The sequence below is a fragment of the Chiloscyllium punctatum genome, chromosome 14 (assembly GCF_047496795.1).
Source record: "Chiloscyllium punctatum isolate Juve2018m chromosome 14, sChiPun1.3, whole genome shotgun sequence".
Classification (NCBI taxonomy): Eukaryota; Metazoa; Chordata; class Chondrichthyes; order Orectolobiformes; family Hemiscylliidae; genus Chiloscyllium; species Chiloscyllium punctatum.
Genome location: NC_092752.1, coordinates 12,094,092 through 12,117,053, shown reverse-complemented (window position 1 = coordinate 12,117,053; position 22,962 = coordinate 12,094,092). Strand labels below are relative to the sequence as shown.

At 38.9% G+C, this 22,962-nt stretch overlaps 1 protein-coding gene across 1 annotated transcript in view; it reads right to left on the bottom strand.

Annotated features, from left to right (window-relative positions):
- Positions 1-8,949: 8,949 nt before the first annotated feature.
- The window catches only part of gstcd (glutathione S-transferase, C-terminal domain containing), a 140,538-nt gene continuing 126,525 nt past the window's right edge, over positions 8,950-22,962 (bottom strand). The window contains exons 9-12 of the mRNA XM_072583891.1: positions 22,414-22,547; positions 20,670-20,700; positions 18,758-18,827; positions 8,950-10,427 (exon numbers count right to left, since the gene is read on the bottom strand). Of these exons, the coding sequence (XP_072439992.1) occupies positions 10,267-10,427; positions 18,758-18,827; positions 20,670-20,700; positions 22,414-22,547 (396 nt within the window). The 3' untranslated portion in view covers positions 8,950-10,266. The remainder of the gene's footprint in view (positions 10,428-18,757; positions 18,828-20,669; positions 20,701-22,413; positions 22,548-22,962) is intronic.

The following is a 22,962-nucleotide window of genomic DNA, read 5'->3' as shown; positions in this document are numbered from 1 at the left end:
TAGGAGAGGCACTAAATGAATATTTTTCATCAGTATTCACACAGGAAAAAGACAATGTTGTCAAGGAGAATACTGAGGTACAGGCTACTAGACTAGACAGGTTCATAAAGAGGTGGTGTTAGCAATTCTGGAAAGTGTGAAAATAGGTAAGTTCCCTGGGCCAAATGGGATTTATCCTACGATTCTCCAGAGATTTAGAGAGGAGATTGCAGAGCCTTTGGCTTTGGTTTTTATGTCATCATTGTCTATAGCTATACTGCCAGAAGATTAGAAGATAGTAAATGTTGTCCCCTTGTTCAAGAAGGGGAGTAGAGAGAACCTTGGTAATTATAGACCAGTGTGTCTTACTTTGGTTGTGGGTAAAGTGTTGGAAAGCCTTATAAGAGATAGTATTTATAATCATCTAGAAAGGAATAATTTGATTAGGAATAGTCAACACGGTTTTGTGAAGGGTAGGTTGTGCTCACAAACCTATTGAGTTCTTTTGAGAAGGTGACCAAACAGGTGGATGAGGGTAAAGCAGTTGATGTGGTGTATATGGATTTCAGTAAAGCATTTATAAGATTCCCCACAATAGGCTATTGCAGAAAATACAGAGGCATGGAATTGAGGGTGATTTAGTGGTTTGGATCAGAAATTGACCTGGATAAGGGTGTAGAAGGATGGGTTAGTAAATTTGCGGATAACACTAAAGTTGGTGGAGTTATGGACAGTGCAGAAGGATGTTGCAGGTTAAATAGAGACATAGATAAGCTGCAGAGCTGGGCTGAGGGGCGACAAATGGAGCTTGCTGTGGAAAAGAGTGGGGTGATTCACTTTGGAAGGAGGAACAGGAATATGGAGTACTGGGCTATGGTAAGATTCTTGATAGTGTGGATAAGCAGAGAGATTGTGGTGTTGATGTGCATAGATCCTTGAAAGTTGCCACACAGGTTGAGAGGGTTGTTAAGAAGGCATATGATGTGTTAGCTTTTATTGGTAGATGGATTGAGTTTCAGAGCCATGAGGTCATGTTGCAGCTGTTGTGTACAGCTCTAGTCGCTGGATTAGAGGAATAATGTGGAAGCATTGGAAAGGTACAGAGGAGATTTACCAGGATGTTGCCTGGTATGGAGGGAAGGTCTTATGAAGAAAGGCTAAGTAAATTGAGGCTGTTTTCATTAGAGAGAAGAAGGTTAAGAGATGACTCAATAGAGACATACAAGATGATCAGATAGTGTGGACGGTGAGAGCCTTTTTCCTCAGATGGTGATGGCTAGCATAAGGGGACATAGCTTTAAATTGAGGAATTATAGATATAGGACAGATGTCAGAGATAGCTTCTTTATTCAGACAGTAGTAGGGGCGTGGACCGCCTTGCCTGCAACAGTAGTAGACTTGCCAACTTTAAGGGCTTTTAAATGGTCATTGGATAAATATATGGATGATAATGGAATAGTGTAGGTTAGATGGACTTCAGATTAGTATCACAGGTCAGCGCAACATCGAGGGCTGAAGGGCCTGGAATGTGCTATATTTTTCAATGTTTATGATTCAGTGGAGCCCATCACATTAGAACAGACCCCTCCTTCCCCAGTATTGGTGCCAATGTCCTATGAATTCGAACCAGTTTCTCCCACACCAATCTCTGAACCATTTGTTTACCTCTTTGATCTTGTTGACTGTGTGCCAACTTGCTTGTGAATCAGGCAGTAGTCCAGAGATTATTACTTTTCTGGTTCTGCTTTTTAATTGACCTCCTAGCTGCTCATACTCCCTCAGCAGAACCTCTTTCCTCTTTCTCACAATATCATTGGACCACGACAATTGGATCTTACCCCTCCCACTCCAGGTTCCTCTGCAGCCCAGATGAGATATCCTGAACCCAAACTCCAGGCAACACATCTTTCAGGACTCTCAATCCTGGCCACAGAGAACAGTATCTGATTATACTTTCCCTGATCACAACTACATTTCTCTTTTCTCTCTCCTTTTGAATAGCTCTATGATACTGTGGTCAATTTGCTCATCCTCCCTACAGCCTCCACACAGACAGCAAGAATCTCAAACCTATTAGGCAAGTTCAAGGACTAAGGCTCCTTCAACATTATCTCCTAGATCCCTCTACCTGTCACATTCAGTCCCTGACCACCGACTGAATTTGGGATAGTTAATGCAAGGGATATGACTGCCTCCTGAAACACAGCATCTAGGTAATTCCCCCCCACCCTAATGTATCTAGTGTTTGAAGCTCAGACTTCAGCTTATCGTGACACAGTGAAGTACAGCCTGTTACAAAATTATTCTTTGTAAATTAAATGGTGTTCTGTGTGGAACAGTGAAAAATTGATTTACTGGGGTAACATGCTGGAAACTGAACTCCACTATTCCCTGAGCCATCACAAAAGTTAAGGATTTTATAAAGTATGCAAAGGTCATCATTTGACTGGACGTTCAGGTTCAGAGAAAACACAAGCAGGAATGATTATTTATTACAAGTAATTTAGACTGTAACAACAGGAAACAATTCCCTGATACCACGACTGGGATTCTGTTAGGCTAGGGAGATGAAGTTACCCAGGTAACTCCTGTCAGATCCCTGGGCAAGGCCTTGATGGAATTAAATGCCCTCTCCTGTAATGAGGATTCCAACCAAGAGCTCCTGACCAATTTAGGCCCAACAGCTGTCCATTGCTGCCAGGGCCTGCTGGAGTGGTGAATGCACAGCACCCATCATAGGCCCAGAATCAGCATGGAACCTCAGACCCAATGTGAGTGACAATCGGGGGTGGGGGGGTTGAGGCTTTCAGTGGCCTCCCAGTTCCTGATACCGGTCCATCAACCAAGTTTACTGGATATCCTCCCAAGAACGTGGCAAAGACACATGATCGCCATTTCATCCCTGAGTCACCATAAAATTGCAATGGGCTCAGGGACAATGACTGCCAATTAGCTCATTAATGAGGGGCAGCCAATTGTATCTCCAGTTTCTGTGGTCAAAAGCCAAGGAAGATCCACTACTTAATTAAAACAAATTAATGGCTGGGATTCTTTTGGTGTCACAACTCCACACGATATCTAAACATGTGATAACATGCACAGGATTACATATCTAGCACTAAGTTAACATTCAAGGCATCTGTCATAGCATCAGGAACACAATTCTTAGTTAATGTGATATAATTCAATATATATGATCCAACTGTAGTAGGTCCAGCTCAGCAAAGATTAACTTTTACATTATTCTTCTACAATCCCAACTATTTTGGAAATATACTGATAAATCCTTGACAGGTACAATTGCCTCTTTCCACCTTTTTCAGCTTTAATGTTCATTATGTAGTCTGAGGAGAAGAGTTTGCTAAGTACCTGGCAAAATAAAAATACGTATGAAATGCAATATGGCAAGAAGATACTTCTTAGACAGCGGAACTGGCCAGATGGATTAATTTTAACTACTCCTGCTCAATCGAATTCTCTTCACGTTTTGGAACAATCTTTCCAGAATTTGATAAAAATATAAGATATTGAACTTTTTTTATGGTAAGTCAGAAGAAGAACTTCCATTTATAGGGCTGACCTCAAGGACACCAAGGTACTTTACTGCCAACAGCTGACATATTGGGGTAGTTACTCTTGTAAAACAGGAAAGATGGTAGAAAATGTTTTGCACAGCAAGTTGTCACAGACAGCAATATGACCACTCTTTTTTGTTATTTTGAATAAGGGATATATTTTGGACAGGGAGACCATACACATTTTTGAAATAATGCCGTGGGATTCTTTCCTTTCTACCTGAAAGCTTAGATGGTATATTTGCTTGACTTTACATCCATAAGGCAGCATCTCTAATAGTTTACCAATTTCTCAGTACTGTACTGGGATATCCACCTTGATTTTGTGCTAAAGGCACTGAAATGGGATTTGAACCCATGGCCTTCAGGCCAACCCCTACATTTCAAAAAACAATCAGACATGCTGTAATTGTAAACTATACTGGGGAGCATGCTGTGATAAGACTGTAAACCTTACAAGTACCACTTTGCAGAATCCACATGACTTTTGCAGTGGCAGACAACAAAGGCACTTTAAAGTAAAAGCTGTTTCTAATTGACCTCATGTTAGTTCTAATATTTCTGCTCAGGAATTTTTGTCAAAATACTAAATGTCTGGGATATATATATAGAATAATAGATACTTGAGACTGTTGTTAAGATTATAATTTAATCAACAGCTCAGATGGTGAGACACGAACAGTTTATGAGTGTCATCTGATCCTCAGCATTGAATGACAAGATTTAGCTCATTACCAGGTCTTCATTCGGCCTAATGAACACAATGCATCTATAATAAAATAAAAATGTCTTGCACTTGCCATCTGCTTTTTTGCATATTCAAGGCTAAGAGCAGTATAGTGGAACCATCTAAAAAGGTTTTTCAAGGTACCGACACAAACACAGTGAGACAAATGGTCTCCTTCTGTGCTTTAAGGCTCTGTAAATTTCCACATCTACATTGAGAACACAACTGGCTCGGAGATCTTTTCACATTGTAATGACAACCTCTTGTTAGTAGAGACAACGAAGCAACATAACTGTCGTGCCACATTTACATCAACAATTCTATATATGGACACAGCAACTCATGATGGAAATATGAAAATAAACACAAAATATAAGATTTTAAAATGGAACCGATTCACCAGACCCAATAATCCTTCTTTACCTAAAAACTAAAAAAACGACATAGGCCACCTATATGTCATGTCAAGAGAGATCAATTCATATTTTATGAAAGGTTGTGGTTCCATGGCTATTCCTAAGGGCGACAGAAGATTTAAAGTAAATGGCATAACAAGATCAGTCTTGTAGTATTACTTTAAGTCAGATGTACGCTATTTAAATCGAAAGATTACAAAAACCTGATGCACAGAGAGATCTGGGTATCCATTGCATAAGTCGCCAAATGTTAGTACGGAGGTACAGAAAGCTATTAGGAAGGTACGTGCAATGTTGTTATTTATTACAAGGGGATTAAAATATTGAATTAGGAATGTCTTACTACTGTTGTACAGGGCACAGGGTTGGAGTGCCAGTAGAACTTTGCTGGACAGTTTTGGTCTCCTTCCTTAAGGAAGAACCCAATTGAATTAGAAGCATTTCCAAGAACATTCATTCAACTGATTCCTGGCCTGAGGAAGTTATCTCATACGGAAAGTGTGGACAGAGTGGTCCAGTAACTGTTAGAGGTTATTATGAATGAGAGGTAATACAATTGAAACATACAAGATCCTGCAGGGAGTTGACAGGATGGATGTTGAAAGGATGTTTATTCTTGTGAGAGTGTCAAGGAAGAGGGGACACAGTTTGAAAGTAAGAGATCTCCTATTTAAGATAGATAGGAGGAGAAACCTTGTCTCTCAAAATGTTGAGTTTGTGGAAATGAAGTCAGGATCACTGAATATTTTTAAGGTAGAGGTAGTTAGCTCTTGACTGTCAAGGAAGTCAAAGGGTATGGCAGGGTAGCCAGGCACCATTGGAGAGAAGTAGACTGTATCTACATTTGGCGGATGTTTCTCCCCAATTATGACCAAAAGATTAATTAATCATTTGTTACACTTTTTGGAGATCTTGCTGTGTGTAACATGGCAGGTCAATTTGCTAATATAATAGTCAATACATTTCATTGTAACACATTGTATCAAGTGTTGAGCATTGCACCAAGGCCATAGTTCAACCTGCACTGTTAACCTGTCCTATCAAACGTTTCCATTACAAATACGAATGCCCAAAGTTATAATGGAAGCTGTACATATGAATGTGATATGTTGTAATTACACCCTTTCTAACAGCAGGACAAAGAGTGAAATTACAGATCAAATAGTTTACACAGGCAATAAATGTGACTGTAGTAATTTCTAACAGTAATATAAAAATAAAGGCAGAATGTATGATTTTAAAATTAGGACTTTTAATTGCACTTGTACAACCTGCATTATGAACTGGTCCACTTAGCCCTTCCCTTTTCTAGACCTCTCTTTACGTGAAGGTTGCATTTAGACCTGACAACTTTCTTTGATGCAATCGGGGATCAGCCACGATTACTGGAATGTACAAGGCATGCTATCTCCCTTTAGCAGTCAAATTATAGTTCCCAGTTGTGAAACCGATCCATGCTGTAGTAGATTGTTGTCTCACACTGCTTTTATCTTATATGTCAGCATCATGCCAGTATTTTAAATTTCTTAAAACAACAGTAAGTATCAACAATCCCTTGCAAGTAAGTTGTAATCACGATCTACCAGTTCTGACATCATCTGAACTCTATATTGCTTGTTCCCTTGAAACTCTCAAACTATATCAACCTGGCTTATTCTAAACCTCTTCAGCTTATATAATCATCTAGATAATGAATGATACTTTGAAATATATGCTGCCACATAAACTAGAGGCTGAGAGTCACACAGCATGGAACAGACACTTTGGTCCAACCCAAGTCCATGCGGCCACAATCCCAAGCTAAATTAGTCTCACCTGACTGCGTTTGGCCTATATCCTTCCAAACCTTTCCTATTCATGTACTTATCCAAATATCTTTTAAACAATGGAACTGTATCTGCAACCACCACTTCCTCTGCAAGTTCATTCCGTACACGAAGCATTATCTGTGTAAAATGTTGCCCCTCATGTCTTTTTTAATTGGACTTGAAGGCTTACACTGATCTATATTAAGAATGAGCTGTACCTATACCATTCAGTGCAAGGCAGTTACATATCGGAGAGACGGCTTGTCAAAGCTTTAGTAATAATTACTAATCAAAACACTGAAACACCAAATGGCTCCAAAGTACAAATATAGTTAAGTTAAAAGCAGTAAATGTTTAATGAATGATCTGGATGAGATTTGGAGCAACGAATAAAGCACGTCCTCATAATCAAAAAATAAATTAATAGTTAGAACAAAGATTCAAGCACATTAGATAAGGAAAGCTAATTAACTTGAAGGTTTTGATGCATACATACCTTTGCATTTAAGAGATGGAAGAAAGCCTGATTCAAATGATTTTTCTGCTGTTTCAAATGTATGATAATCACAACCCCAGAGACTAGACTGAGACTATCAATTGGGTGTTCAGAGGTATTGGATGAAGATATTTTTGCTTTGAGCAAACCTGAAAAAGATGTACTCCTGGGAATGAACTGACCTTGTACTGACTAACTTGACCTGTGCTATTCTTTGCTTGTTTTGAGTGTAAATACACTTGAGTCACAAATCCACACTGTTATATGAACACTGACTGGCTACAAGCATTGCTTCAGGAGAACAAAGTTGCAATGCGTGAACAATTAAACTTTGATTGAGTTACATTATTTTCAGCTCCTGCAGCTCCATGATACTATGTACATTAATGCAGGGAGATTCCACCGAGACAGGAGACAAGTAGTTTTACATGAAGATTTAACAGCTGGTTTAACACTAGGAATTATTACACCTGCCAAGTAGAAAATCAGCTTTTAAAAAAAAGGTTGAAAAATTTATCCTGCTTCTTTGTGTTCCTGTCTTTTGAAAATAAGTTTAGCTCTATAGATGGAAGTAACTTTGTAATCCATTCTACTCAGGCAGAATTAAGCTTCATTGACTCTTACAGCGCAGAAGGTGGCCATTTGGCCCATTCAGCCTGTATCATTAGTCCCACTCCCTTGCTCTTTCTCCATTGCTCTCCAAATATTTCTTGTTCAAGTATTTATCTAGCTCTCTTTTGAAAGTTACTATTGAATTAATTTTCACCAGCCTTTCAAGTTATAAATTCCACAACACAACAGATCATTGTAGGGTGGCACAATGGTTCAGTGGTGAGCACTGCTGCCTCATAGGATGAGGTCTGTGTGGAGTTTATCCATTCTTCTAGTGTCTCTGCAGATTTCCTCCAGGTGTTCTCGTTTCCTTCCACAGTCCAATGATGTGCAGATTAGGTGGATTGGCCATGCTGAATTGCCCATAGTGTCCAGGGACATGTAGGCCAGGTGGATTAACCATGGGATATGCAGGATTACAGGGATAGGGTAGGGACATGGGTCCAGATGGGGTGTTCTGTGGAGGGATGTTGTGGACTTGATGGGCAGAATGGCCTTCTTCCAAACTTTAAGGATTATATGATTTATTTAAAAAACTTTGCTGTGCACGTTTCTCAAGAATGAGATTAATATTAAAAGCTAAGAAAAACCTACCACTGGTTGGTATGCCTTTCTACTATTTGTTTCTATAGCAACCCTAGTCTTAATTCAAGTAAGTTATTGGCTTTATAATGCTAATGATGACAAAGATGCCATTTGTCGCTTGCTGGAGGAGGCAATATTATTTTGAATGAGAGAGGAAGAAAGACTTGTATTTATATCGCACAGGAAGTTCCAAAGCAGTTTACAGACAATACAGTACCTCTGAAGCGTAGTCACTGCTGCGATTTGGGGCACAGTATCACTTTGTAACTAGTATAACTATGATTTTAAAGAGAGATTAAGAGACAGTGCTCAGTATCTGATGTTTTTAGGATCCTCAAACGATTCTGGGCAACTTTGGAAACCACATTTTGGCTCCTCAAACTAAGACATGTAAATCAAACACTGGTCATAAATAAATTGTGCAACTGATGTGAAAGAGACATTTGGAATTTGATTTTCTTCTGTAACACGTTACATAATGGAGTGAGCTGCTCATCTTAAATATCAATAATAAATCTTGATCTGACTACCATCATTGATTTGATGTACTCAATTTTTTAACAAAATGCATTTTTCTCCTTCACATGTTCATCATTTTCCAAATGACTTGAATTAAAATGTTTAACTTAGTTATTAAAACCTTTTAGGTGGGAATTATTCAACAAATAAAGATAAAACAAAGAAGCTGGTGATTGATGTGTATTTTTTCTTAATTGTAAATAAATTACATAATCATATTAAACATTCAGATTATGAACCATGCTTGAACAGTTAACTTTTAATTATATTACTATTATTTCCAATGTCAGAAAATTCTGAAAACATCTGATTACAAGAATATCATTGAACACTGATCACCTGAACAATATTGTTACATCTGCTTGTTTGTTCTAAAAAATATATCAATTAAAATAACTGCATCCAGAAACTATTTTGCCATAAGAAAAATTTAACACTGTGACAAGAAAATAACTATGCAAGAAATGGGATAAAAAGTTATCCCAGAACATGAGAAATTCAAAATAAACCAAGACAATTACTGAAATTTACAGAGAAGACTGAAATACACAGGAAGAGTTAAACTTTACCCGCAGTTTTAAAGCACAAGACAACCAATCTTCAAAATCATATGGGCAAGGTAGTTATTGCTTACTTATACAAGGCAAGTCTTGAACACCTCACCTGTAAGTCCTGTTGTTTGAGGAAGGAGCAATATGAGCAGTGGTCTCGCAGGTATCAAAACAGATGAATGGTTGAAAAACATGAGTAGGATAAAGATTTGTGATATTACATTTTTGCTTTAAAACAAATAAATTCACTGCTGCATCTGCAAACATGAGCCCTGTAATATTTTTGAGCCATTTGGATACTTCTGCTTTTGCCATATATTGTGTTCACTGCAGAAGATGAAGTCCTGAGATAGTTTAAAGAGAATATTATTAAATTATCGGCAGGTATCAAAAGATGCAGTTTGTCAAGGAAATAGAAGTTTGAAGAAGAAACCACAACAAAGCATCAGCAGTGATTTTGTGTAAGGCATTTTCCATGGTACAAGAGGTCATACTTTCTGGTTCCATTTGAAACACAGTTGAACAGAGTGAATTTTGCAATCCAAGTGGATTTGCTGTGTGACATGATGTAAAGGGATAAAAATATTTAATGGTTCCTTTCTTGGTCCAGCTCAAGCATACATGATGCTTCAGTGACTGTCATCTTTGTAAAGCATAATTAAACAAAGTAGGATTTTTAAGTATGGGAAGAACATGCATAGATGCCATTTGCTAAAATGGGTTAAACTATACAACTGGAGGAGGTTTGCAGTATTTGCTGGGAAATTAACTTTCCCTGTATGTCATTCAAGATAAGTGTGAGGACCTCATTCCATTGAGCAAAAGTCACTGGGCATAAGAAAACATTGAATTAGAGATGCTGTGCAGGATATTGACTACACAAAGCCTCAGCGTGCTTCTGAGCAAGATAATTGAGAGAAGCTGTCCTCTGACAAACAGGTCACAATGTAACATCGTGGCTCTCTTGTCTTAGTGTTTTGATCGCTGGTTTTGTGACATTATGCAATTAAATTGAGAGGACGACCTGACAAACTCCCCACTATCAGATTGTTTTTCGGTGAACAACTGTTTGGCTCCATTGACGATACATAAGCCGTGTATCCAGACTCCTCTGCTGAGCAAGCTCGATCCAGATCTACCAGGCCCATGCACTTCTTTCCTGAAAAGAAATTGAATTTATACATGATTATCAACTAAATATTAGCATGCCCAAAAAAGCCTAAACTTTATTATTTTAAGTTAAAAGGATAAAGTGTAATTTTATCATTAAGCTAAGATTTTTTACACATGCTAGAAAGTGACAATGAAGCTGTTGGCTTGTCGTAGAGACACAAATAATTCACTAATTTCTTTCAGAAAAGGAAATCTGCTATCTCTTACCTTGCCTGGGCCTACAATGCCCATGTCACTGCAGATGGCTCTTAATTGACTTCTAAAGTCATAGTCATAGAGGTCTACAGGACAAAAAAAAGGTCCTTTGGTCCATCGAGTCTGCGCTGGTCAAAAGCAGCCACCTAACCTTTCCAATGCCATTTTTAAGAAGTTAGGCTATAACCTCGTATCCCTTGTTTTAACAAACTGTGTAGTTGTATCTAGCCAGGACAACTGAGCATGTGTAATAAATACATGACACCTACATCATTAGAATGAATTATAAACAATGGAGTTGCAGCAAAGGATTGGAAAGTTTATTATTTTGTATCTTTGTACTGCATTTAAGTAACACCAGGAGTGAATATAAGGTTTATTTAAAGTTTGGGCTATAAATTTGAGCCATACTTTCAGAGAATACAACTGGATATTGAAATGTTAGATCTACAAATAGACTGTAATGTGGAACATGGGAAAAGCTTTCCTTTTCAATGCCCACGCAGGTTTGCAAAAAAACAAGCTACTTATGCACTATTTTTCTCCTTCAAGAGTTCAAGATCAACATCAAACTACTTTGGATGATGGATGTCAACTGAGTGCTCTTATTATTGTTCACAATGGTTTAAACATTTGTGCATTTTTTTTTAGAGCTAACAAGAACTTTTGACATTTGGAGTTTGTTTCGTGCTACATTTAAGTCATATTGTAACTGAGAGTGATAGGTCTGTCACAACCATTGAGAGCTTTATGTATGCACAAAATACATTTTAAGTTCGTGGGATGAAGTGTTTTCTTATTATCGAGCAAGGGACTCTTATACATGCCAGAAAGTAACAATGAAGCTTTCAGAATGCTGTAAAGACTCAGCTGGTTCACTGTTGTCCTTTAGAATGGCAATGCTGCTGCCATTTTACTTGATCACTTTTGCTTTGCACTCAGCATCAGTAACTCACAGGTCAGTACGGCACACAATGAAGATTTGTGTAGTATTTAACTGTGTAGTAACATCTCCTTAATCTTACTTCAAAGAACATTCACTACCTTGTCAGCTCTCCAGGTAACACTATCTATTATATTAACACCCTTTAGTGTGGATTGCAAACCTGACTGAGAGTCTTACAAAGACAGTCGTTCTGAGTTAAGTTCACACCAATTCTTAGATTCTCCTTCAATGCATTCTTTTCCAACAAACTCATTGCAGATTAAATGCAAATCATGTAGGAAAATATCTTAAGATCTCTTAGGAAATGGCATCTTAAGATTTACCAAGATCTTAGTCCACTGACATCAACTTCATTGGTTCAAACATTAGGTACCATTAAAAAAACGTAGTCACTAATATATTGCATTTGTTGTGATGTTCCAATGCTTCAAAATCAATTATTTTTCTTAAGTATGGCCACCACTATTGTAAGCACTCACTACAACCAATATTCATAAAGCAAAATCCTGGAAATAGCATTGAGATAAGTGACTGGATAATCTGTTTCTGGTGCTGGTGGTGAAGTCATTTTTAAAAATTCTTTTATTGATATGAGTATTTCCAGCTAGGGTAGCATTAGTTACTCATCCATAAATCATGGTGTTCAGTAATCATTTTGAACTGTGGCAGTTCATGTGATGTAGGTACACTCACAGTACTGTCAAAAAGCGAATTTTAGTTTTTGACCCAGCAACACTAAAGGAATGGTGATATAACTTCAAGCCGGGGTAGTGTGTGGTTTGGAGGTGAATTGGCAGGGGTGGTGTTCCTATGCATTTGCTGCCTTTTTCCTTCCAGGTAACAGAGGTTTGGATTCGGAACTTGTCAAATAAACCTTGGCAAATTGCCAAGAAACATTGACCAAACAGTTTTGAATTGTGTTTGGGGTTTTCTGAACCCAGCTGAATAAATGGATGGGACCTATAAATGTACAGAAAACGTCCACCAACTTTCTCCTGTTTTTAAATCAAAGAACATTTTACAAAGTGCTGTACATCAAATCATGAGGGTAAATTTCATTAAACTGGAACTAGTCGAGATCCAACCATTCAATAAGCAACATTAATCTTTTGCATTGGCATTTTTGAAACAAGTATCTTAGATAATTACAAGGAGGATTCTTTTCCATTTGGCAAATGCTAATTGTCTGTTAAATTTTCTTTGTACAAGTCTATCTAATGAATAACTAGTGGAATTAAGTGTTAAATTACATGCAGTACACACCATTTAAATGATTTAACATGCTAACCACTTATCAAATTAAACACATCTGTGAAACCACTGCCAGCACACACCTGCTATCAGATGGGATGTATAGGGTGCATAGCTAACATACCTGTATATTAATCTTGCAGTAACCTACCTTTTGTATATTTAATTATCTAAGTAGTAAAAAGATACCGCTAATTATTACTTGACATTATAAGCACCAACCTGATGGTAATTAACTTTCTGAAATTGACAACCACTTATTATGTTTATTGAAACAGTTCTCCCATGTGACTTGAAGATCACTCTAGCTAATAGCTTCTTGCTTTCACTGCATTCTAGAACTCACTTTGACCCTAATATGAACCAAGCATGCATTGGAAATTACACATATCGCTCACGGTGAGTTCACTGAATAGAACAGGATTACTGTCATAAAGAATTATACAGTCATATATTATACAGAAAGAGTCCACTTGAGTTTGATTTGTTGTTATCGCATGTACCAAGATACAGTGAAAAGTGCTGTTTTACGTGCTATACAGGAAGATCGTACTATACAAAATGCATCAAGGTAGCAGAACAGAGTGCAGAATACAGTGTTACAGTCACTGAAAAGGTGCAGAGAGAGGTCAGTTCAAAAGTCTGATAACAGCCGGGAAGATGCTGTTCTTGAATCTATTTGTACATGTATTCAAACTTTTATATCTTCCACCCAACAGTAGAGGGTGGAAGAAAATATAACTGAGGTGAGAAGGGTCTTTGATGATATTGGTTGCTTTCCTGAGGCAGCAGGAAGTATCAATGGAAGACTGGTTTGTGTGAAGGACTGGGTTGTGCCACAACTCTCTGTAGTTTCTTGTGGCCTTGTGAAGAGCAGTTGACATACCACCACCATGCATCCAAATACAGCACTTTCTATGCTACATCTGGTAAGAGGTTTTGAGGAACACTAAATTTCCTTAGCCTCCTGAGGAAGTAGAGATGTTAAATGAAAACCAGAAACAAAAACAAAAATTGCTGGAAAAGCTCAGCAGTTCTGGCATCTGTGGAGAGAAATCAAAGTTAACCTTTCTGCCTTTGTTTCTGAAGTAGAGATGTTGTTGTCCTTTCTTGACCATTGCATCGACATGGGTGGACCAGGACAGATTGGTGATCATCACTCCCAGGTACCTGACACTACTGACCATCTCCACTTCAGCTCCATTGATGCAGACAGGGACATGCCCCCCAGTCCACTTCCTAATGTCAATGACCAGCTTCTCCATTTTGCTGACGTTGGTGGAGAGATTGTGGTGTTTACACCATGCTGCTAAGCACTTAACTCTCTTTCCTGTATTCTGTCTCATCATTGTTCGAGATATGACCTACAACAGCGATGTTGTCAGCGAACTTGTAAATGAAGTTGGGGCAGAATTTGGCCACAAAGTCATGAGTGTATAAGGAGTATAGTTGGGGGCTGCATACACAGCCTTGTGGGGCAGCACTGTTGAGGATTATTGTGGAGGTGGTGTTGTTGCCTATTCTTATTAACTGCAGTCTATGGGTCAGGAAGTTGAAGATGCAGTTATGGGGGTTAGAGTTTAGAAATGAGTTTGCTTGGAATTATGGTGTTGAAGGTGGAGCTGTTGACAATACATAAGAGACTGATGTAGGTATCCTTTGTTATCCGGATGTTCTAGGGACGTAGGGCCAGAGAGATGGTGCTTGCTGTGGAGCTGTTGTGCCAATAGGTGAACTGCAAAAGATCAAGGTAATTTGGTAGGCTGGGGAATTGATGTGAGCCATGACTAACCTCATGAAGCACTTCATAATTATGGAGATCAGAGTCACTGGGCAGTAGTCATTGAGGCACACTGCATGATTTATTTTTGTCATTGGGATGATGGTCATCTTCTTGAAGCAGATGGGAGCTTCAGATTGTAGTAAGGAGAGGTTAAAGATGTCTGCGAATACTCCCACAAGCTGGTCTGCGCAGAATCTGAGTGCATGGCTGGGGACTCCCTCCGGGCCACTTGCTTTCAGTGGGTTCACTCTTAAGAAGGCCAGTCTAACGTCTGCAGTGGTGACCATGGGTAAAGGTGCATCCGAGGCTGATGGGATAGGTAACATCGTTTCACTGACTTTCTGTTCAAAGCAAGTGTAGAATACATTGAGCTCATTAGGATGGGATGTACTGTTGCCCGCAATCCTGTTCAACTTTGCTTTGTAGCCCATTATGTTGTGTAAGCCTTGCCATAAGCATCGGGTGTCCTTGTGGTTAGCCTGGGTCTCAAGCTTAATTGGGTATTGCGTCTTGACGCCTCTGATGGCCTTACCAACCTGGATTTCCTGTATGGATCAGGGTTGCCCAACTTGAATGCCTCAGACCTGGACTGCAGTAGGGAGTGATGAGGGCAAAAGTGGAAGTGGGCTGCAAGGCATTGAAAGCAAACCATGGCAGTTGGTGGGGGTGGGGGAGAAACAAGGCCACACCCGAAGTGGGGGTGGTTGAGCCCTTGTGAGCAGTGCGAGCCCAGCATGGCTAGGTATTTATGGACCATGTTGTTGAACTGTTAACTGTGGTTTCTTTGTTTTTCTACTTTCAGTAAGAAGGACTGTAATGTTTAACTCTTTAAACTTTGTTTTCCTTATTTTCTGCTTTGTATGATTCTGTACTCAGGTACCTTTGTAACTAAGATGGTGCCATAAATGGTGACTTGTAAACTTTTCACTGGACTCATGTGAGAATATGTGACATTAAACCTAATTCAAATCAATTCAATCTTCTGGTTCATCCATAGTTTCCGCTAGAACATTCAGATTAACTCCTTCGGCACGCAGTCTTCTACACACTTACTAATGAAGTGTGTAATGGTAGTGGCATAGGTTGACCACTGAGTTCTTGAATGTGGACTAGACCACCCACTCTAAGCAGTCCTGTGGAAGCCCTTCCGTTGCCTCAGACCAACACTGCACTACTTTCTGTACTGGGTCCTCACGTTTCAATTTCTGCCTGTAAGCCAGGAGAAGGAAGACAGCATTGGGATCTGATTTTCCAAAATGTAAATGGAGTATTGAGTAGCAGGCATTATTGATGGTTGTACAGCAATAGTCAAGAATGTTCAAACCTCTGGTGAAACAGGATACGTGTTGACAATATTTTGGTAGCACATTCTTGAGACTGGCCTGAAGTCACTGGCTATTTTGAGCAAGGCAACGAGGTATTCCATCTCGGTCTGTAACATTGTATAGCACATCAAATGCACTCTTCAATTCTGTAGAGTGGGATGTAGATCGATGTCAGTATAGCGGTGATGAACTCGCGTGGCAGGTGGTAGGGATGGCATTTTACTGTGAGATATTCTAGGTCCAGGGAGCAGTAACTTGCCAGCGTTGCCACCATCTGAGCACCAAGAGGTGTTGATTAGGAGGTAGACCCCACCCACCTCTTGCCTTGCCTGAGGTCGCCGAGCAGTCCATTCGGTGAACTGAGAATCCCTCAGGTTGTAAGGCACAGTCAGGTGTAACGGGAGTGAGCCATGTCTCTGTAAAACAGGGCACCCAGCAGTCTTGCAAAACCTGTTGGAAGTTGAGTCCTGCAAGTCCATGCTGGCTCTTGGTGGAGGAATGCACCCATTGCCATTCCCCTGATCAATCTCTGTAGTCCGACAAGGTTTTATTTCTTTCAAGTGTTCATCCAATTCCCTTTTGAAATCATTGATTGCCTCTGCTTCCATCACAAGTGGACACTGAGTTCCAGGTCACTACTACTCACTGCACAAAACGTTCTTCCTCACATTCTCCCGACATCACTTGCCCAAAATGTTAAACTTGTTCTGTCCATCTGCTTCATTTTATTTTTGTTTTGTTGCTGTTGCTTAGCTTAGCATCTTCACCTCTCTGAGATCCTGGCCCTTTAAATATCTCAATGAACCGCCAACAATCTGTTTTCAGACTTCTTACGATGGTTCTCAAATAGACTGCTAAACAAAAGTGTGTCAATCTTAAACTCCAACCTTAATTCTCCCTCAAACAGTTTGTGAATTTTAAGCTCCCATGTTGTTTCTGCTGAGATTAGTTCCTCATCATGCAAACAGTCACAGCTTTGAAACTGTATTTTGTCATTCCTGGCTTAGGGTTTGGATTGTAACGCCCATCTGAGGGAAGATTTCGAATCATAATCTAGTAATAGACTGCTTGGAGCCTTTTGAACTTCCATCATCTGGGTTCCAATCAAGTCCTAAATGGCAGGATGGAGGTCTTCTTGCTGCATCCCCTCTCTATAAGGAATGAGTAAAATAGGTTGAGCTAGATTAAACACTCTTCCTAATGAGTGTGGATTCACTTGATAAAAAAGGGTTTCATGGTCTATGGTAAGAATCGATGGTAATCTAATTTTCTTTTCATTTTTTAATGGGACAAATACTTGCTAGGATTTATAATTCATTACTTGTCTCCCTGAAAGAGGTAGTGGTGAATTGCTTTCATGGACAGTTCATGAGATGTAGGTACATCTATATTATGGTAGGAAGAGAATTCCAGGATTTTGGCCCAAAGGCAGTGAAGGAAAGGCAATATAGTTCCAAATCAGGATAGTCTGGGGCTTGGAGGGGAACTTGCAGGTGGTGACATATCAGTTGCCCTTGTCCTTCTAGGTGATCAAGGTAGTGGATTTGTCGGATGCTGCGAAAGGAGATTTGATGAGTAACTGTAGTGCACCTTGTAAATGATACACACTGCTGACATTGGTGGTGAAGGGAGGGAACATTGAAGACGATGCATAGATACCAATCAAGGAAGCTTAATATTGTAAAGTTTTAAGTATTGTTGGAAAATTTCCATATTGTCAATAGATCCAGCATTTTAGCTGGCCTGGAACATCTTGGTTAGAGGCACTGTTAGTCTTCGGTACTTTTACTGGAACACATTAGTCAGGGCCTGTAGAATGGAGATGCAGTTGAGCCACCATTTCCAGCTAATTGCTGAATCATACAGCACCATTCATAATTAAAGTTCAAAAAATAGCTTTAGGGTGAAGCAGAGAGAAGTTGACACATTGAGAGGGGATGGGTGGAAAAAAGGAAAAGAGGAAGCTTTGTCAAAGATTAGCTGCTACTGGTCGATAAAATGGACAAGTGTTCCAGACTCAGTAATCATACCATTACAAACTTGTGGCCTCACTAAACAGTCCCTAGTTTCAGCAGTTCATTAGGTCTTTGTTTGATCTATATCCACCACAATTAAACTTTACTTTGAACAAGCCACATGGTTTCTGCCATTCTTTAATTGACATGTTGCATTGCTAGCAAGGCCACCATTTGTTGTGCATTCCTGGTTGCTCTTGGACTCGATGGTCTGCTATTCTGTTTCAGAGGGTATTTACAAGTAAACCACATGACTTGGGACTCGAGACATATAATAGCCAGACAATGTAAAGACAGCAGATTTCCTTCCCTGAAGCATATTAGTGAACCTGGTGGGTTTCTACAACAATCAATTATAGCTTTAGTTACCATTGCTGGGATTAGCTTTCAATTCCAGATTTTTTAATAATTGAGCTGCCAAGATGGGAGTGAACTTGTGACAACAGTCTAGGCCTCAAATTACGAATCCAGTGACATTATCATTCAATGGGCCTCTTTCATTGCTATACTGTTCCATAAGTTAGTCTTGAACAAATGATGCAAGCATTTTTTCATCGCTTGCCATTTCGCAAGTTTTCTTCTTGTTAATATGTAGTAAGAGAGCTACCAGTCTAAAGCATGGTGACCACAGACAGTTCTCTGGTTTAGATATGAGCAATCAGACAATGTTACCAGTCTCAACAGCCTTGTACAGCAGCTTAAAGAGGAGTTGCTTCTCCATTGATGGAGCAATGAGCCATTAGAAACACATTCATCCATCTTCCTCAGCAATGCTGGACATTAAAACAGCTGTCCTCATACCTATTATCTTGCGCTCTGGAGGGAGGTGAACAGCTGTCTGATCTGCAAACCTGCACAGAATCATGTGTTCCTGGAACAAAAAGGAACGTGACAGATTTTATAAGGACATACCGAGGTGAATCACACACAATAGTCAACTACAATTGCTTGGACACCTCAAAGAAAACAACATGTGTGAAACTAAAATAAAAATAAAATAAGACCAGATAATTCATTATCTGAATAGACAGTAGTAGGGAATTGGACAGCAATACTGTCTGAATGGGTCAGCAATCTAGAAAACCACAGCCATCCAGGAACCTTAGAATATAACATCTGTCTTTTGATGCTACAAGTCTTGAGGTTAGTGACCATAGTCAGTTTTAGCACTAATTTTTTAACATTACTTACGCAGCCATGATTTTTTGATTTGTCTAAATTTTAATCAAAAAAGCAGACAGCATTATGAACCTAAATCAGTGTGCTCACTGACTTAAATTGCCAATGGCTGGAACAACGTAACAGCAGAGTTTTCTGCACACTAAATCGGCTATACCAGACTTAATAGAGACGTACAAAATAATACATGGCTTGGAAAAGGTGGATGCTAGGAAATTGTTTCCGTTAGATGAGGAGACTAGGACCCGTGGACACAGCCTTAGAATTAGAGGGGGTCATTTCAGAACAGAAATGCGGAGACATTTCTTCAGCCAGAGAGTGGTGGGCCTGTGGAATTCATTGCCACGGAGTGCAGTGGAAGCCGGGACGCTAAATGTCTTCAAGGCCGAGATTGATAGATTCTTGTTGTCTCGAGGAATTAAGGGCTACGGGGAGAACGCTGGTAAGTGGAGCTGAAATGCGCATCAGCCATGATTGAATGGCGGAGTGGACTCGATGGGCCGAATGGCCTTACTTCCACTCCTATGTCTTATGGTCTACGCCTCCAAATTAAATAGAACAGCAAGAAAAAAATGTTATTGTTCTTGCCAATGAACTCAGGTGGTTCTTCTTTCACCTACACTGCATTGCAATTCTAGTTACACATTGCAGGTTTGTCTGTAAGATTAACGTCAAAATAATAGATATATTAAAAGTTTATGTTAGCTTCTGTTTTATATTGAATAACACCGTTAATATAACCCAAAATTATATTTGCATTGGCGTTGGCTTCTTAATAGTGGTCATAAAACTGTAGAGCATTAAAACTAAATATTAAACTCCTTTTTCTCTCAACTGCCTTCAGTTGCATTTATGGTATTTTTCAAGTATACTTCATGTTTGACTTACTCAAATGCAGAATGCTACATTTAGCTACCTTCTATGTGAAGCTGTAATAGCATCCTTCCCATGTATTTCAAACCATTTGCACAGTCCAAACTCTTGCATGATTTGTCCTACTATCCAATAACTTGCAAACACTATTTAGGAACATAATATAAAGCAATTCTGACTGCTAACCATTACCCCCTCAAGCTCCACGAGCCCCATCACCTTAGTTCATCAATTTTAAAAACAGGAAGAACTGGCATCTAAGAAGCAGTTATTACGAATTCATTCTCTCCCCAAAAATTAAAATCAATTGAGTACTTGAGAGAAATAGTTTTCGTAGTAATATTGAACAAATGCACTGTATAAAATGATAATGCAATAGTTTAAATCAATGCAAAGCAGTTACATGAACCAATCCACGTACTCTACGTCAAAGGATGATATTAACAGTTAAAGTAACTTTGAAAGAAATCAAAGACATCTAAATTTGTCTCTCAAATCATGTATTATTGAATTAATTATTTATCAGTCTATCTCAAAAATCTTTTTAACAGTTACACAGTTACGTAATATTGTTTGTTAGTGATCTAGTCATCACAAGACTGATGATCGTACCTGCCTTGCTCAACAATGATGCACAAAGCTCTAGACAAATGATACATACCTTATATGACAATACGCTCCTGAACTTTTGGCTAAAACAAAAGAAATAATAATAATAATACTAATTAGTTTTTGCATCTTAGGCAAACACTTAACACGATTGTATTAAATGGCGGAGGGGGCTTAAGGGACTAAATTGCCTCCTTCTGTTCCTAGTTTTTATGTTAAATGCAAAGATTGGAACCCAATTCATTGATTCTTCTGCTTAATCTAGCAACATTGGCTAGTCATCTACATTTCTATATGCATGTTCTAATACATGTGTGTCTTAATTCATACATTAATTTTCATCTTGGATAGGAATGTTCAAATTTGTGTACCTTTAAGTACTCTAGACATGAATGTGGCTCTTCTAAATAGATAGATATAAGAGATTCTTGCAAACTGGCATCCATTACAATTCTGAAATAAAGTTTACAAAGTTAGTTTTTAAACTGCTTTTTGCAGCATGTTATAAAATTGAACCAATTACATCAAAGAACTAATGGCCAATGGATGGATGACCTCATCCTGAACTACTTTTTCTGAATCCGCTCCCAAACACCAATATCTTCCTTTCTCTTGGGAGCAGGGACCTACAGCCATAACAATTTGCAATATTAGTGCCTTTAAAGCAGAGAAACATTGCAGGGCAAAGATATAATTTGGCTAAAACTGGGCAAAGACTTTACTCAATGGCTACTCAGAACATGTGCATCTAAGCACTCTATTGGGATGCACTGGCATTAATCCTGGTGTGGGACAATGTTCAACTAGCTACAAAACATTTTCAGCATGGTGATTTTATAGTTAGCAAGAACATTCAGCTAAACTAGAGACTGAAGATCTTTGCAAATATATGCAATACAGCACCCATGGCTAACATATTATAAACTGTGGGACATAAACAAAATATAAAATGTAAATGTGATTGAGCACAACCCTTTAGAATTTTGGTACTTGATTCGCGATTGAAATCTTTTTCCACTGTTTAAATGAGTGGCTTTCAATTTATGGGAAATATTTCTAACTATACGGGTTGGAATGCATCTCAGCTCTTCTAAGTGTTACAGGCATTCACCTCTTTAAACAAGAACCTGGGTTTGATCCTGCAGTCATTAATTAAAGGGAGGGTGTGGGTGTCAGGTTTTGAATGTACTTGCAAATCATGACAACACTCCTTAACACTTAAGCACTTCTTACATTGTTAGAAGAGTTAGCTGAATGAGCTGTAAACTGACCTCACGACAGAACATGAATGGTTTCCACAGAAATACTTGGGCGTACAGAAGGCTGGCCAAAACATCATCCAAAATCTCAATGTGTTTCTCTTCAAATTAAAAGTTTTGTTGCTATAATGTTTGAATCAATTGATTTGACAATCAACGTTATAGCTGCTTTCAACAGTTCACAGGATGTGTTAGAATTGTGCATTACCTCCCACCAAATATGCCCTCTTTTTGACTCATCTAGTGTAATTAAATCTAAGTCAGCAATTGGCTAGGGAAGGTCAGAAGCAGCTTCAATAGCAACTTACAACAACAATTAGGAAGAACATTCAGGCATTTGTGCACAGACAGAATTTTTAAAATATCAACGCATAGAAAAATCAAATTTTGAATGACTGGTTAATGAACAAAGTGGCCCAAATGACTTACAGATGAACAGAGACAAATTCCACTAGAAAGTACCAGTAATGCCATCCAAAGCGTGAAGTGAAACATCAGGAGACTGAAATATCTGATCCGTACAAGGTCAAGACATACCTTCTAGGGAAAGAAAACTTGACTGTGTTCTGTATGAAGCCATAACAGCATGGAGAGATAACAAAGGCTGCCTGTGTCTTCTTGCAATGATCAATCACCATGTCTGTTGCCACTCCACATGCATGAAGTGCAACCTGTGAAGGAAAAACATGGAGTTAAGAAGAATGTCCACTGTAACTGCCTTGAAGAGGATTTGACTCAGCATCAATTTCTGCCCGGTATTAAAAAGGAATTTTGTAGTTTGATTTTCCTTCATTTGTCAACCACATGGTACAAGTGGAAGACTCAACTAAAGACACTCAAGCCACTTAATTTCCACACCTTCAGAACCACTGGCAGAATGAAAGATTGTGTGAATAAAGTAACTAACCGTCAGATGTTAAAACTCGAAAGTTTCTTTTCCCTTTCTTATTGCTTCTCCACTTCTCTTTTCAGAATTATTGAATACAAATCTATATTACATTAGCTGACAGCAATCCAATGGTTCATTTAAAAAGCCACAGTGTGTCAGCTTTGGCTCAGTGGGTAATACCCTCAGTCTCCAAGTCA